This window comes from Rhinolophus sinicus, chromosome X, assembly GCF_036562045.2.
Source record: "Rhinolophus sinicus isolate RSC01 chromosome X, ASM3656204v1, whole genome shotgun sequence".
NCBI lineage: Eukaryota > Metazoa > Chordata > Mammalia > Chiroptera > Rhinolophidae > Rhinolophus > Rhinolophus sinicus.
In genome coordinates this window covers 46,030,654-46,049,201 of record NC_133768.1, presented here as the reverse complement: position 1 = coordinate 46,049,201, position 18,548 = coordinate 46,030,654, and the positions used below count along the sequence as shown (strand labels likewise).

The following is an 18,548-nucleotide window of genomic DNA, read 5'->3' as shown; positions in this document are numbered from 1 at the left end:
TGTTTCTCTCTCAGCACTGACTTTTTGTGGTTATTTGAATCTATAGAATTCTCAATCCACTCAATAGATATTTCTTGAGTGCCTCTTGGGTGCTATGTAACATGACAGGTAGTGAATAAGGTACTGTTTGTATAAGGATATTGGCACAAAGGTCACTTTATTCTTGGGAGTTCTTGGCTTTCCTGAGAATGGCGTCTGGAGCTCCAAGCAGGCAGTGGAAGCTCAGAGCCATGCGGTCTATTATTTTAAATGTATTTACAGCCACCTAGGAGTGACAACTGTCCCCAATGCCACCACTGTTTTATGAGTCCCCTGAATCACAAACAGTCAAGGAGGTCCTTAATGACTTGAAAGGCTAGTTTCTGCATGATTATCCCAAATATACCTCATATATATTATGCCCTTCAAATTTGGTTGGGTAAGTTAATCACCATTGTGATGGGCACTTGGTAGTCCAGAGAGCCATCACTGATTGGTTAAGCTATCCTGGCTGGAGTCATTGTTTTTGGAATTAAACCTAATTGAGTTGGAGCAAATAGTCTCAAAGTTCTACAGAGCTGAGAACTTGGAGAAAGTCCACCCATTTTCTTTAGTCAGTCTCAAATAGTGACATCATCAAGTGAGCCTAGAATGGTAGTAAATATGATTTGAGTCTAAGAAGAATCATGGGAAAGATTCTAACAGCAAATCTTAATGCAAGCCTGAATACTGTGATTCCAATAAAGAAGTAAGCTAATTGCGCATTATTACGTATATTGCAAGGTTGGGTGGGAAGAGTTATTTGAAAAGCTTTGTACTTAGACCTGAAGAAAATTAAGATTGAGCAGGAGTCAAATGGCAGTCAACTTAACTATCTGACGGGTCAAGACTGATTTCTGGGGAAAGAATGGAAGTTACATTTGTGGAATGCCAGCCTGTAATGCACTACATTTTGTTCATAATAAAAGAGGTTGCTGTTTATTTAGGCTTACACCATGCCAGAAGTTTCAATGAAGTAACTCATTCAATCTTCATAAGAACCCTAAGAAACAGGTATTATTACCCTTGTTTCAAAGAAAAGAGAAAAGGGTGTTCTAAATTAAAAGATATGCTCAAAGCCACACAGCTAGGAACAAGTGAAGCAGAATTCTGCCATACGCCAAAACTGCATGAAGCTCCATGCATTATACCATGTTTTCTCTCATTCTCAGAGATGAGAGAGATTTCTGGTGCAACTGTTATATGCCAGAGCCCTGTGATAAGTGCTTTACACTTATCATCTTGTTTAATCCTCATAATTCCATTTGGCAGTCAGTGTCATCCACATTTAAGACAAGGAAAACAAGCTCAGAGAGATCAATGGACTTGACAAAAGCCACACAACTAGTGACAGAGCTAGAATTTGGACTCAAAGTTGTCTAACTCCAAAGCCAGGGCCCTGTCCTCTGGGAACTGTGGCCTCATTCCCAAACGTTCTCTTACTATGGCAGGAACATCCCAACTCAAATTATCATTTCCTCTGGAGCCTGTGATCAGGTCCTCTGATACATTCAAAAAAAATTACATAAAATTCATCAGAAAGACTTGGAAAGTGGCCTGAGATGACCTAGGATAAGCTCACCAACTAGGGCAAATTTCCCCAGATCTAAGAAGGTAAAGGAAAGTGTTTCTTTTCTAGACTGATCAAGGCATTTCTAGGGCCTGGCAGCAAGGCAGGGGTTTCCAGAACAGCCACTGGAAAGAATCTCATAGGTCATGTTCAAGCTACGAGTATTTTTGGAACTTCCCATTGGGGTTTTCCATGTTTGAGAGCATGGCCTCTAGAACCTTTGCATAGGTTAAAATCTTAGTTCTGCCACTTGCCTGCTGTGAGATCTTGAGCAAGTTGCTTAACCTCTCTGTGCCTTGATCCCGCCATCTTTGAATTGGGTAACAATAGTATCTACATCCTGGGATTTTTATGAAGAACAGGAATAAAAATCATATTTCAGAGTACTCATGAGGATGAATTGAGACCATGGGCACAAAAGTGCTTTATAGATTGATCTGGTGGCTGGGGGTACACCCTTCCCCTTGTCTAGTGAAGAGAAACTGCTGAGATTCATAATGCTCCTCGGGTTCAGATCCCTAAGAGGATAGATTGCATTGCTGTTGCTTCAGATATATAGGAAGGCAATTCCTGAAACCAATTTTAGAACTTCAAGCTGATAGGAGTAACTGGGAGTTTCTTAAAATTACAGGGGCCCCCATTAAAGGTTCAGGGTTTAATTTTTTCCAATATTGTACAAGTCAGAAAAAAAACAGTTTATCTCTTTATCGAAAATAAAACACCCTCTCTGCTACTAGTGATCTATGCCCTGCATCTAACCATCTTAAGCAGTCACGTCCCAGGCCAATGTCAGATTACAATACTCCTAAAACCTTGGCATTTCCTAAATGATAAAAGCACTAGGAACATCTTCTGTTCTAATATTTGGTATTTGACCCTAGTTCCTGATATGGACCTCCTAAATCCCTTGGAATTTCCTGGGTGATAGGAGTGTCTTTTGTTTTAATTAGGCAATTCTGAGTGGGCTCCTGCACGGCTTTTGGATAGGGGCTGGTCACCAGAAAGACCAAGCCATGATTAGAAGCTTGGAATTTTCAGTCTTACCCACTTCCTCCAGAGAGGGGAGAGGGGTTGGAAATGGAGTTGATAACAGATCATACCTACATAAAAATCCCAATAGTATAGGGTTCAAAGAGCTTCCAGGTTGCTGAACACATCCACATGCAGTGAGGGTGATATACCCCAATTCCAAAGGTACCCTCCCGGACCTCACCCTATGTAACTCTTCATGCTTTTCATCTGTATCCTTTATCATATCCTTTAATAAATTGGCAAATATAAGTAAGTGTTTTCCTGAGTTCTTTGAGTCACTCTAGCAAATTAATCAAACCTGAGGAGGGGGTTGTGGGAACTTCCAATTTGTAGGCCAGTCACTCAGAAGTTGTGTGTAACTGGGAGACCTATTACTTGTGATTGGCATCTGAAATGGGGGCTGCCTTGTGAGACTGAGCCCGTAACCTGTGGGAATCTATCTCCAGGTGGATACCCTTCTATAGTTTAAGTTTCATGAGAGTGAAATTGTAGGACACCCAGCTGGTGTCACATAGAATTGCTTGGTGGGGGAAAGACACCCACACATCTGGTGTTAGAAGTATTGTAAGACTCTTTGTAGTGTGAGAGTAAATTAGACACAGAGGAGGAAAAACTAGGTTTTCCAATTCAGCCATCTACATTGGCTTTGGAGTATAGGACATGAACTATAAGAAGTACATTTCAAAACCGGTGAGACAGCTCCAAAGAACTAGAGCACCTGAGTGTGGGCTCTGTCTCAGATTTTTCCATTAGCTAACTGAATTACCTTGGCCAATTCCTTCATCATCCCCAACTTTAAAATAAGGTGTTGGAAACAGAAACTGACTCACAGGTTTCTGAGAACAAACTGATGGTTACCAGAGGGGTTGGAGGTGGGGTGATGGTGAAGCCATTGGTGAAAAAGGAGAAAGGGAAGAAGAAGTACAAATTTCCAGTTATAAAATAAATTAAGTCACAGGGACATAATGTGCAGCACAGGGAATAGTTAATAATATCGTAATAACTTTGTATAGCGACAGATGACTATAGCACTTACTGTGGTGAGTACATCATAAGGTATATAAATGTCAAATCACTGTGTTGTACACCTGAAACTAATATAATATTGCACAACAACTATACTTTAATAAGTAGATAGATAAACAAACAAACAAATAGGGCTGTTGGGTTAGGTGACCTCAGAGGAAAGACTGTCGTGGATTACCACTAGCAATTTACAATTTGTTTTTGTTATGGTGAGGGAGTGAAGAATTCAAGAGGAAAATGCCTAAAGCATAATTCTGTATAATTATACCTGGCCCATGTGGTGCCAATGACTTTTCTTTCTTCAAGTCACATCTGTCTTTTCTGCATATTTGGCTCCATAAGAACCTGAATTCAAACTGATTTAGCTGTTTAGGGAGTAGCCAATCAAAGATTGAGAAAAAAATAAGGTATATAAAATGGCATCATCCCATCATCATTCACTAGCCCCTTGCCATTGCTTTCTATTTATCCATAATACTTATGAGTACTTATGAGTACTATTTATTGGTTTTGTTTTCCTATGTGTATTCTTCTATAACATAAGTTTCAGGAAAGCTAGAATTATTTTTGTGCGTTTATTTCCTGCAACAACCCCAGTCTCTAGAATAGTACCTAGAAAATAGTAGTTAGCTCAATAAACATTTGATTAATTGATTTTTTATGAATGAGGGAAAGAATTGTTTTATTTCTGCTGCCTCTCTCCCAAGTGATGGGAGGGAGAAAGAACCAGAGAAAGAGAAAGAGACAGAGATAGAGACAGAGTTAGTTAGTTAGTTAGTTAGTTAGTTAGTTAGTTAGTTAGTTAGTTAGTTAGTTTTAAAAAGTAGCCAAGACACATAGTTAGGATTTTTGGCAAAAGCCCTGTGCCCTTATTCCCCTGGCCCCTCATTTGGGTAAAAGAAACAGCGTTTATGAACTTTTTGGCATGCAGTACCTAGCCGGGGAGCCCTGAGGTCTGCCTGAAAGGTAAGGTTCTGATCACAGGTACACATGGATTCTACATAATGTTCAGGGAGATATTATGTGCTCACTTGCTCAGAACAAGAACCCTTGGCACAGGCCTTTCCACAAAGCTCCTGTCAGCATTCATCTACTTGCCAGACTGGCTCTTTTGGCTCCATTTGAGCCCAAAGGAGTCATCCCACCAGGTTGTGATGGATAGCTGCCTGCCTCTCTCTAACTAAGGAAGGACACTGAAAGGAACAGGAACAGCCTTGAAAAGCTTAACTGCTAATTCCAGAGGTCTTCCTGGCCTCACCCTTCTCTTCAGACTTTCCAGTGACTGAAAGAACATTCCGGCACTAATTAGGTGCAGGGAGCAAATAATTGGGAGATGGGAACAGCCAGTGGAGCTGCAAGCTGGACTGGCCTTGACTTGGATGACCATTTGTCCTAAATGACTCATAAGGAGAAGGAGAGGGAGAGAGAATTGACCTAATGAATTCTGTTTAGTTTTATTTTGTGCTTCTTTTCTCTGGGCATTTCCCCCCCATGAAAACTAGTGTTCAACTGACTTAGGAAGTGGAAAACAATATGGTGTTCCTGTCTGCATTTTGACTGAGAAGACATGTTCAGAAGGAAAGAAAAAGTAAGGTTTATTTTTCATCAATTCTGTGATCCACCCTGGAAATGTTTTCTCTTCTTGCTCTTTGGCTCTGGCTGTCAGAGGTAGTAAAGACCCAGGAAGGACTGCTGAGGCTGATAGACGGGCAGTACTTGGTCACACTTTTCGGTCCTATACTTCCCTCTCTAGCCAGGCCTAGGTCACAGACATTAAAGGTACTGGTACTAAATTCTATATTTAGCATGCAACTCTGGGTTTAACACTGAATGCACATGGCTAATGAATGTGCTATTTTTATAATCTGTGTTGGAAAACAGTCTCAAGATTATCAGGGCTTTAAAGGCCTTTGGATATCAAAACATTTCCTATCCCATCTCTACCAAGTAGTTGTGCTGTCTCTATACACAGGATGCTCATTGTCTCACAAGATAGTTGTTCCATTATTCAAAAATGTCATTGTTTTATTGTTGTTATTTTGCTTTAATTTTAAATTGACATACAATATTATATTAGTTTTAGGTATATAACATAATGATTCAACATTGGTATGCATTGTGAAATGATCACCACAATAAGTCTAATTACCATCTGTCACCATACAGTGTTAATAAAATATTAGTGACAATAGTCCCATGATGTACATTACACCCCTATAACTTGCTTATTTTATAACTAGAAGTATGTACCTCTTGATCCCCTTCACCCATTTGGCCACTCTCCCAACTCCCCAACTCCTCTTCCCTCTGGCAAGCACCAATCTGTTTTCTGTATCTACAACTCTAGTTTGGTTTTATTTTGTTTGTTCATTTGGTTCTTTGTTTGTTTGCTTGTTTGTTTTCATATTCCACATATAACTGAAATCATATGACGTTTGCCCTTTTCTGTCTGACTTAATTCACTTAGCACAATACACTTAAGATCTATCCATGTTGTCACAAGTAGAAATACTTCATTATTTTCCAGGCTGAGTAGTATTCTATTATGTGTGTATGTATACGACTATATGTAAATACATTACCAAGTTACATTCCCACCAACACCGAATGTGTGGGGAGCCATGGTTTCTTGCAGCCCTGAACCTTGCAGACTGGCTTGGTTTCTGCCCCCATAACATTGCCTCTACCTTATCTGAGAAGCGCCTAATGGCTGCTGAGGAATGTGGTGAAAACGGCCAGTTCCCAGACACAGAAAACTAAGGGCTTTCTGGACAATTGGTAGGTTCTGTCTCCTTGAGATATTTACTTTTGTGAGTTTCAGTGACCTTGTATCTTCTATGTCAAAGTAAGGTTGAGGCTGGAAAGATTTACTTTCACTGAGATAATGCATATCTTCTTCGTTTAACTGCACGTACTCAAACTGTATATATTGGTTAGAGATAATAAACTCAGGGCTTCAGCATGACTGAAGACCGGCCGCATTAGCATTTGTGTGTGTCTTTTATTTCATTCCCACTCCCCCATTCAGGTACTGATCGACTCGTGGCGGCTGGCCCGTCACACGAATGAGGGTTCCATTTTCTCCACATCCTTACCAACGCTTGTTATTTCTTGTTTTGATGATGATAGCCATTCTGACAGGTGTGAAATGATATTTCATTGTGGTTTTGATTTGCATTTCCCTGATAATTGGTGATGTTTGACAGCTTTTCATGTGCCTGTTGGCCATGTGCATGTCCTCTTTGGAAAAATGTCTATTCAGATACTTTTCCCATTTTTTTTAAGTTGGATCATTTTGTTGTTGTATTATATGAGTTCTTTGTATATTTTTTATATTAACCCTTTATTAGATATGATTTGCAAATAACTTTGCTTGTTCAGTAGACTGTCTTTTCACTATGTTGCAGAAGTTTTTTGATTTATGTTGTCTCATTTGTTTATTTTTGCTTTTGCTTCCTTTGCTTTTGGAGTCAGGCCCAAAAAATCATTGCCAAGATCAATGTCAAGGAGCTTACCTCCTGTTTTCTTCTAGGAGCTTTAGGGTTTCAGCTCTTACATTCAAGTTTTTAATCCATTTTGAGTTAACTTTTGTATATGATGTAAGATAGTGGTCCAGTTTCAGTCTTTTGCATGCATCTCTCTAGTTTTCCCAACACCATTTATTGAATAGACTGTCTGTTCCCATTGTATATTCTTGACTTTTTTGTCATAAATTAATTAACCATATATATGTGGGTTTATTTCTGGGCTATCTATTCTCTTCCATTGATTGATGTGTCTGTTTTTATGCCACTATCATACTGTTTTGATTACTATAGCTTTATAATATGGTTTGAAATAAGTTTTATAGTTTAAAAGACACAATTCTTATATTTAGCCAGAAACTGACTCCCTTCAATTAAGTTTCTGTCTTTCAGGGTCATACAAGATAGACAGAGTTTTACTTTTTCCAGGATAAACATATACTAGACAGAAAGGTGTCTACGGTTATATATTATTATCACACCGACTCTACAAATGTAGAAATTGTGGAAGTGAGAGATAGAATTTGGAAAATTTTGATTTGGGAGTAAGGCTTATATGTCTCTGGGGATGCTTCTTCCCATCCTGCCACAATCCAGTTAGTACTAGCACAAATTCAATCACTTTGCATTATCTTGGCTTTTGACAGAAATCCTCTGAAGGGTGATCTGCTCTTGGGGAGGCTGGGAGGCTATGAAAAAGGGCATGCAAAATGACCTGATCTAAAAATATTCTGGACAATATGTTAAGAAGTTTTCCCAGTGGAGCCCAAGTGGTTGGGTAAAGTAAGAAGAGCAGATGTTAGGGATGTGGGGAGAGCATCTTCATAGACCCCCTCAATGGGGATTTCCATTGCTTCCTAGCTGGGAGTGGAGCCAATCCTATCCCTCCCTTTCTCCCTTTTCTCTCTCTCTACTCTTCCATTCAGCAAGGCCACATATCCCAGTCATGCCTTCCATGACACGAAGAGCAATGGAGGGGAAGCTCAGAAACTGTGGGGCAGCCTATAGTCTGATGGTTCCTATGATAGTCAGGGCAATCAGAGGGACAGACAGAGACTCTTCTGTACTGAGCTGCTAAACTTTCAATCTCCCCCAAATATGAGTGTGGGGCCAGTTATCAGTGGTGGCTGCAGCAATTGAGGAGAGCACCCATGTACCCAACTCTGCTAACTCCACTTCCCCAAGACTGAAGGTCTTTAGGGTCACATTAATGAGCATATCCAACCAAGCACAGCACCACCTGCTCTCTGTTATCTTACCATGAGTCATTGGGTTAGAAATATGACTACAACCCTATCCAGAACTGAAGGTGATATAAGTGTTAATCAAAGAAACTACAGGAAAGGACAAATGCTTGAAGACAAAGTTTAGGGCTTTGTCTTTGAACTATAGTTGTGTAACAGTATGTATGGCAGACACTGCTTATTTTTCCCTTATTTCTTCTTCCCCTTCATCTACAGTAATAGATTTTATAACTGGAAATATGGCTGCTTATTTAAAGAGTATGTTTCTTAACCACTTTAGCAGCTAAGGTGACCATGAGACTAAGTTCTGGTGTATGTGCAAATTCCCTGTCATGTCCTTAAACGGTAGAGTGTGAGTTCTCTTTCCCCATTTGGTGATAGAAAACTACCTCAGACCATATGAATAAGAACAAAACCGATTTGGGAGGAAAATGGCGGCATGAGGTAAGCCTCTGTAAAGCTCCCCTGGAATTTACAACGAATCAAACAACAAAAACTCCACAAAGGACTCCCTGCACAGCAGACAGGCAAGATGAAGAGGCCCACTACCAAAATCACCTACCGGTGGGAGATTCACATGAGCTGGAGGGCGGAGGAAAGGGAGAAGTGCAGAGATGGAGCCACGAGGGCAAAGGACCCAGACCTAGCTCAGTGCTCCGAGCTCGCTGCTTCCTGGAACTACAGCAGCTGCGGAAAAGGGAAGAACTCGGACTGCTAGGGCTCTCTTTATGGCCCACAGGGCTGAGGGGACAACATATAACACGGCTGAACCCAACGCACACGGCAGAGAACTCGGAGAAAAGACTGAGGGAAGAAGGCTGAAAATGGTGGTTTAAGCCCTCACTGCCGAGCAGAGAACAGAAGCCTTAGGCACTGAGACTAGCCACCCCATCCCTACCCTCGCAAAGCTCGCCCCGCCCACACATGCCCGGTGCTAGGAGCGGAACAGTAGCAGTGTCAGATCAAAAGAACAGAATATTTGCTGTTCTGAGAACTGTGGAACACAGACACAAATTCGCAGCCCAACTAGTTCCGGAAGAGGGGAGGGAGCTGTGGAAGCAGGACTGGCTGTGGTAGGGGTCGCCACCATTGCTCTGGGCCACCTCTCACAACTCACCCCGCCCCTGGCCCCACCTATCTGGGCGGATCCCTCCAGGAGTAAACAGAACTGCTGAAACATACGGGCTCTGAATCTGGAGCAGGAAGAGCTTTGAAACATCAAAAGATCTCCACATACCCACCGGGACACTGAGCCCTGTGACCTAGACGAACTATTAACTGAGGAGAAGCCCATCTCCCAGGAATCCACCCATTGTGTGAGAAGCTGGAATAGTGCAGAGAAAACATAGCACTACCGTGTGGGAGAAGAAAAATAAGCTGCAGTTGGAGAAAAAATAAAACATTCTACCAACAAGTACTGGAAAACAAAAGAAAGACCTCTTCCTATCAACCTGTTGCAGAAGCCACTCCTGTAGATGTCTAGGAAGAGAAATAGTAAACCAGTAATTGCCATGAATAACCAAGGCAACAAGATAGCTCAGAAAGAAAGTGAAAAATCTCCAGAAAAGGCACTTAAAGATACAGAAATATGTGACTTAAATGACAGAGAATTCAAGATTGCAGTTCTGAAAAAACTCAACGAGATACAAGAAAACACAGATAGGCAGTTAAATGAACTCAGAAACTCAATCAAAGAACAGCATGAGCATTTTACGAAAGAGATTGAAATTTTAAAAAGAACCAAATAGAATTTCTGGAGATTAAGAACTCAATAGAAGAAATTAAGAATGAAATAACCAGCTTAGGTAGTAGAGTTGACCAGATGGAGGAAAGAATCAGTGACATCGAAGATAGAAACCTGGAAATTACACAGATGGAAGAAGAAAGAGACTTGAGACTTAAAAGAAATGAAAGAACTCTACAAGAACTTTCTGACTCCATCAGAAAGAGCAATATAAGAATAATGGGCATACCAGAAGGAGAAGAAAGAGAAGGGAACAGAGAATATATTCAAACAAATTGTCAATGAGAACTTCCCAAACTTGTGGACAGAACTGGACCCTCTAATCCAAGAAGCAAATAGAACACCTAATTACCTCAATCCCAACAGGCCTTCTCCAAGGCACATTGTATTGAAGCTGTCTAAAATCAACAATAAAGAAAGAATCCTCAAGGCAGCCAGGGAAAAGAAGATGGTAACTTACAAAGGAAAGCCCATTAGATTATCATCAGATATTTCAGCAGAAACTCTACAAGCCAGGAGAGAGTGGAACCAAATATTCAAAATATTGAAAGAGAAAAATCATGAGCGAAGAATAATACATCCAGCAAAGACATCCTTTAGATATGAAGGAGGAATAAAGACCTTTCCAGACATACAGAAGCTGAGGGAATTTTCTAATACATGACCTGCACTACAAGAAATACTAAAGGAGGCTATTCGACCACCATCAACAGGGACAATTTGTGGCAACCAAAACTCAAAAAGGGGAGAGTAAAGGCCTGAACGGAATATGGGAATGGAGAAAGTAAGTGCTGAAGAAAATGGAATACTCTAAATATCAAACTTTCTTTTACATAAACTTAAGGGTAACCACTCAAAAAAATCCAGAACTGAAATATATACTGAAATAAAAGAAGAAACAGAGGAAACATCATAGAATACCACCACACAGAAATAATAGACAACAACAAAAGGCAAAGAAACAATGGAGACACAGCCTTACCAGAAAACTAAAGATAGAATGACAGGAAATCCTCACATATCAATAATCACCCTAAATGTAAATGGACTGAACTCACCAATAAAAAGGCACAGAGTAGCAGATTGGATCAAAAACTAAACCCAACCATATGCTGTCTCCAAGAGACACATCTCAGCTACAAGGACAAGCATAGACTCAAAGTGAAAGGGTGGAAATTGACACTCCAAGCAAATGGTACCCAGAGAAAATCAGGTGTAGCCATAATGATATCAGATGAAACAGACTTCAAGGTGAAAAAGATAACAAGAGACAAAGATGGACATTTCATAATGGTGAAGGGACTGTACAACAAGAAGACATAACAGTCATCAATATTTATGCCCCCAATCAGGGAGCACGAAATACACCAAGCAACTACTAACAGAACTAAAGGGAGAAATTGACCAAAACACAATTATACTAGGGGACTTAAATACATCATTGACAGCTATGGATAGATCATCCAAACAGAAAATAAATAACGAAATAGTAGCCCTAAATGACACATTAGATGAAATGGACATAATTGACATTTATAGAGCACTTCATCCTAAAACATCAGACTATACATTCTTTTCTAGTGTACATGGAACATTCTCAAGGATAGACCATATATTGGGACATAAAATCAGTCTCAACAAATTTAAGAAGATTGAAATCATACCATGCATATTCTCTGATCACAAGGCTTTGAAATTGGATATCAACTGTAAAAAGAAAGCGGAAAAACACAAATACATGGAGATTAAACAACATACTTTTAAAGAAGGACTGGGTCAAAGAAGAAATTAGAGGAGAGATCAAAAGATACATAGAAACAAATGACAATGAAAATACATCCTACCAAAATTTTTGGGATGCAGCGAAAGCAGTTTTAAGAGGAAATTTATCTCATTACAGGCCTATCTCAAGAAACAAGAAAACTCCCAAATAAATAACCTCATGTTACACCTTAAAGAACTAGAAAAGAAGAACAAGTAAAACCCAAGGTCAGCAGAAGAAAGGAAATAACAAAAATTAGAGCAGAACTAAATGAAATAGAGAACAAAAGACAATAGAAAAAATTAATGTGACAAAGAGCTGGTTCTTTGAAAAGATTAACAAAATTGACAAACCCTTGGCTAGACTTACTAAGATAAAAAGAGAAGACACTGATTAACAAAATCAGAAACGTAAAAGGGAAGTTATCACGGACACCACAGAAATACAAAGGATCATCCAAGAATACTATGAAGGACTATATGCCACCAAATTCAACAACCTAGAAGAAATGGACAAGTTCTTAGAAACATGTAGCCTTCAAGGCTGAACCATGGAGAACTGGAAAATCTAAACAGACCGATCACCAGTAACGAAATTGAATCAGTCATCCAAAACCTTCCCAAAAGCAAAAGTCCAGGACCAGATGGCTTCACTAGTGAATTCTACCAAACCTTCAAAGAGGATCTAATACCAATTCTGCACAAACTCTTCCAAAAAAATTGAAGAAGAGACAGTACTCCCTAACTCATTCTATGAGGCCAACATTACCCTGATACCAAAACCTGGTAAGGACAGCACAAAAAAAGAAAACTACAGACCAATATCTCTGATGAATACCGATGCAAAAATCCTAAATAAAATTCTAGCAAATCGAATACAACAATGCATTAAAAAGATTATTCATCACGACCAAGTGGGGTTCATCCCGGGGCACAAGGATGGTTCAACATCGCAAATCCATCAATGTGATACATCACATAAACAAAATAAAGGACAAAAATCATATGATTATATCAATTGATGCAGAAAAGCATTTGACAAGATACAACATCCATTTATGATTAAAACACTTAATAAAATGGGTATAGAAGGAAAATACCTTAACATAATAAAGGCCATATATGACAAGCCCTCTGCTAATCTCATAATTAATGGTGAAAAACTGAAGCCCTTTGCTCTACGTTCAGGAACACGACAGGGATGTCCCCTATCACCTCTGCTTTTCAACATAGTGTTGGAAGTCCTTGCCAGAGCAATCAGGCAAGAGAAAGAAATAAAAGGCATCCAAATTGGGAATGAAGAAGTTAAATTATCACTCTTTGCAGATGACATGATGCTATATATAGAAAACCCTAAAGACTCCACCAAAAAGCTATTAGAAACAATCACCGAATACAGTAAAGTTGCTGGCTACAAAATCAACGCACAAAAGTCCATTGCCTTCCTATATACTAACAATGAAATCTCAGAAAAGAAATACAAAAACAATTCCTTTTGCAATTGCAGCAAAAGAATAAAATACCTAGGAATAAACTTAACCAAGGATGTGAAAGACCTATATGCTGAAAACTATAAGACTTTTTTGAAAGAAATTGAAGAAGACACAAAGAAATGGAAAGACATTCCGTGCTCATGGATTGGAAGAATCAACATAGTTAAAATGGCCATATTACCCAAAGCAATATACAGATTCAATGCAATCCCCATCAAAATCCCAATGGCATATTTTAAAGAAATAGAACAAAAAATGATCAGATTTGTTTGGAACCACAAAAGACCCCGAATAGCCAGAGCAATCTTAAGAAAAAGAACAATAATGGAGGTATCACACTTCCTGACTTTGGCTTGTACTACAGGGCTACAATAATCAAAACAGCATGGTATTGCCAGAAAAACAGACACATAGACCAATGGAATAGAATTGAGAACCCAGAAATAAAACCACATAAATATGGACAGATAATTTTTGACAAAGTAGCTAAAAGCATACAATGGAGCAAAGACAGCCTCTTCAATAAATGGTGCTGGGAGAATTGGATAGCCACGTGCAAAAGAATGAAACTGGACTGCTATTTGTCACCATGTACCAAAGTTAATTCAAAATGGATCAAAGACTTAAGCATAAGACCTGACACAATAAACTGCATAGAAGAAAACATAGGTACTAAACTTATGGACCTTGGGTTCAAAGAGCATTTTATGAACTTGACTCCAAAGGCAATGGAAGTAAAAGCTAAAATAAACGAATGGGACTATATGAAACTTAAAAGCTTCTGCACAGCAAAAGAAACCATTGACAAAATAAAGAGGCCACCAACTGAATGGGAGAAGATTTTTGCAAACAGTGCCTCCGATATAGGGCTAGTATCCAGAATATACAAGGAACTCATGCAACTCAACAACAAAAAACAAACAACCCAATTGAAAAATGGGCAGAGGACTTGAAGAGACATTTCTCCAAAGAGGACATACAAATGGCAAATAGACATATGAAAAATGCTCAACATCACTAATCATCAGAGAAATGCAAATCAAAACCACAATGAGATATCACCTCACCCCAGTCAGAATGGCTATCATCAACAAGACAAATAGTAACAAATGTTGGAGAGGCTGTGGAGAAAAAGGAACCCTCATACACTGTTGGTGGGAATGCAGACTGGTGCAGCCGTTATGGAAGGCAGTGTGGAGGTTCCTCAAAAAATTACGAATAGAATTGCCATATGACCCAGCAATCCCTCTCCTGGGTATCTACCCAAAAAATCTGAAAACATTTAGAGATAAAGACACGTGTGCTCCAATGTTCATTGCAGCTTTGTTTACGGTGGCCAAGACATGGAAACAACCAAAATGTCCTTCAATAGATGAATGGATAAAGAAGTTGTGGTATATATACACAATGGAATACTATTCGGCGGTAAGAAAAGATGATATAGGAACATTTATGACAACATGGATGGATCTTGAGAGTGTAATGCTGAGCGAATAAGTCAGACAGAAAAAGCAGAGAACCATGTGATTTCACTGATATGTGGTATATAAACCAAAAACAACAAAAGAACAAGACAAACAAATGAGAAACAGAAACTCATAGACACAGACAATAGTTTAGTGGTTACCAGAGGGTAAGGGGGGTGGAGGGTGGGAGATGAGGGTAAGGGGGATCAAATATATGGTGATGGAAGGAGAACTGACTCTGGGTGGTGAACACACAATGGGATTTATAGATGATGTAATACAGAATTGTACACTGGAAATCTATGTAATTTTACTAACAATTGTCACCCCAATAAATTAAAAAAAAAAAAAAAGAACAAAACCTTAGGAACAGCAGAGCAGCAAGGATCCTGGATCATTGACCAGGGTGGTTCTGTATTATCTTGTTTAAGTCACTGTTATTGTTGTTGTTGTTTTTTTATGAGTCTTCAAATGTTTAAGCATATTTAAGAAATTATTGTAATTACTTTGTTATATTAATATTGTTAATTCTTATTGAGGTATAATTGACATATAACATTTTATTAGTTTCAAGTGTACAACACAGTAATTTGATATTTGTATACACTGTGAAATGATCACCACAATAAGTTTAGTCATTGTCATTTGGAGTATCTAAAACAGCAGCCAAACCTAGAACTTAACTAACACAGAAGGTTACGTTAAGTTTTGGCTGCTTTCTAACTTGCTATATGAGACCCTGGATAAGTAACTTCCTCATTCTGGCCCTGAGTTTTTCCCCCATCTTTAAAATGAACAGGATAAGGTGGTATAATCAGATGCTCCTATGCTTTGAACTAGCTGGGTGACCCCTACTTGGGTTATTTGTTCTCTCCTGACCCCTGTTTCCTAGCTTTATATCTGGAGTGATTTTTCCCATTTGGGACGGTAGGCTATTTCTGCTAGGCTGTGCTGCTATGCTGCTTTTCTATTTCTTCTACTAGAGTATATGCAGGTTGAAAAGTGAGAACCCATAGTTATATTTTAATCATGTATCCTGTAGGCCTAGTCCAGGGCTATGCAACCCTGTCTGTATGGGCACTTAAATCAGACTTAACTATCTGAGTCTTTTAGGACCAAAATTTGTACTCCAGATTTCTTTTCAGGTAGGCAGGGGTTAGTGTAGGGAGCTAATACAGAGACTACAGACTTATGCCTCCCCCCAACCCCGTGCCTACAGATCAACTATTTCTTCAGCCATCAGTGGACTGTGAAAGGCAAGTGTGGGCTTCAGTAAGAGGAGAAAACAAAGCCTCATCAGTTCACTCTGTAAGGATGTGGGGAAAGAGATCACAGCTGGTGGCCAGCACCTTTGTTCCCTATCTACCATGGTCAGAGATTTTTTTTTTTGGTCCTGGAAAACTCTGAAATGAGTTTATCTAATAAGGTGGTAGCACTAAGGCATCAGTTGGAATCATAAGAGAAAAAGAAGTCCACATGATTTTGAAAAAACACAACCTACACAGCTTTTAACTAGAGAACCCTTAGGACGGATGGAAAGTGTTAACAGGTTTTTGTTTTTGTTTTTGTTTTTGTTTTTTCTTTCTTTCTTTTTTTTTTTCTTTTTTCTTTTTTTTTTTTTTTTTTTTTTTGCCCTCTTTCTTTCCTCTTCAGATATTCCAATGGTGAAATCCTGAGGCAAAGAATAGTTTTAGCACAGGGGGAACATAGAGAAAGTGATAATGGTGGGTACAGATGAGGAATTTTGGTCTATGTTTTGGCTTTGGCCATTATTTAGTTGGAATAGACTATAATCTGTGTCTTGACATTTCACTTGATATAGAAACTATTTCTTGGGAACTAGGGTGCCTAAGAAATGCTGCCGAAGAAGTAACGTTCAACAATTTTAACAGAAGACTCTGATAAATGATAAGGAAAAGATGGCAACAAAGGATGAGACTTTCTTCACTTTGTGTTATTTTTATGACAGCCCTATAAGGCAGGTATCATGATACTTACTTTAAAGATGATAAAAGAGAGGATCATAAGGGCAAAGGGAATTGCTAAAGGTCACAAGTCCAGTAAAAGCTTGAATCAGAGAATCTGGGTTTGAGAATAGATTCTAAGCCTAAACTTTCCTTTATTACGTGCCCAACTGACTGCCAGGGTAACAAGTGATAAGCCTTGACTAGGAGACCAGCAGGGATGTCAACAAGCCTCCGAGTGCTTATCCCAGTTCCAGACTGGAAATTATCTAACCATGGCAATCATGGTAGTGGTGGAGATAGTGGTGATAGCTATTTTTAGATTTTCAAATTATCCCACTTGTTTTGATATTGGAAGGCCCGGAGAAATCCAGGGAACTTTCATAGGTAAGCAAGAATGGACAAATAACATAGATAACACAAAGATGCTGTATAACACAAAGATGCTGGATAAGAATCTAGGAAGCTTCTCTCCCCTCCCCCAACCCCTACCTACACCTCTGTAAAGCATTGGTGTGGAGGAAGAAAGGATGGGGAGGCATAGTCCTAGAGCCAAATAAGAACCCACCTGGCTTTGCCTTCTTAGTCTGCTCTATGATGAGCAAAGGCTGAAAAAAGAAATTACCATTCTATCCAAGAATGTCTCTTATTTATCATGGACTCCACCACTTCCCACCTCCTTATCAGAAACCAACATATAGGTGAAAGGTAAGCTAAGCTTCTCATAATGGTTGGAAGCTCTTCTGCTGGAAGACAATGCAGGGACAGAGACTAGAATTGAGCATTGGTTTGGGGGAAGAGACAAGCTAGCTAAGTCACTCTGGCTTTCAAGCTGCTAGATAAAACTGGAGGCAGACAGTGGTGGCTGTGCTCAGAATGTCTGATTATATCATTTTGTTCAGTTTCAAGGGAAATCAGCTGGAGTGGATCTAGGATAAGCCATGGAAGACAATATAATACTCTCCTTCCAGTCCCTTTCATGTACAGAAAAAGGTACTGAGATGGAGTTTTGGCTCTCTTAACCTCAAATTACATTTTCTCAATAAGAAGAGACCAATTTTAAGGTCTCTGGTATCAGAAAATTACAGGAAATGAATTCATCAGAACTCTGAAAATTTTATCAGCATAGAGGGCTAATCAGCAAACTCCTGGTGACCAAAAACCAGCGTCAAAACCCTTGTCTCTGCATACCTGAGGTAGTTCCTATCATATCCCTGCTTTGAATCTTTTTTTTTCCTAACAAAATAGAGACAGGAACCCAGAACAGTCACATGACTCCCGAATCCCCAAAACTCACCATTGACAATCAGTTGTATGGTTAGGTTTTTGTAGAGGCCATGCTTGATGTTGCTCAGGGCAAAAGTGTAGTTCCCAGCATGCTTTACATTCACTTCCAGTATTGTGAGTTTGTACTTAAGAGGATCAGGCTGAATGGTATGGTTTACTGGGAGTGGCTTTCCGTCTTTGAACCTGTGAGGCATGGGGAAAGAATGATTAGTACAGTGCTGACCTCTAGCACATCCAGCTTTCTGGGGCATTTGGGTTAGGCTTCATCATAATCAGCAAGGAAAGGCAAAACATTGGAATCATTTCCATACAATTCCCAGGCTGGAGTACCTTAGAATAGCCACACTGGTAGTTAAAGATTGAATCTTTCTCTTCCTCTTTCCTTAATAGTCAAAACTTTTGGAAAGTGCCCTCAGTTA

General features: G+C 39.4%; 1 protein-coding gene across 1 annotated transcript in view; it reads right to left on the bottom strand.

Annotated features, from left to right (window-relative positions):
* The window catches only part of LOC109436875 (vascular endothelial growth factor receptor kdr-like), a 315,706-nt gene that overhangs the window by 144,048 nt on the left and 153,110 nt on the right, over positions 1-18,548 (bottom strand). The window contains exon 10 of the mRNA XM_074323230.1: positions 18,140-18,312. Coding sequence (XP_074179331.1) covers positions 18,140-18,312 — 173 coding nt within the window. The remainder of the gene's footprint in view (positions 1-18,139; positions 18,313-18,548) is intronic.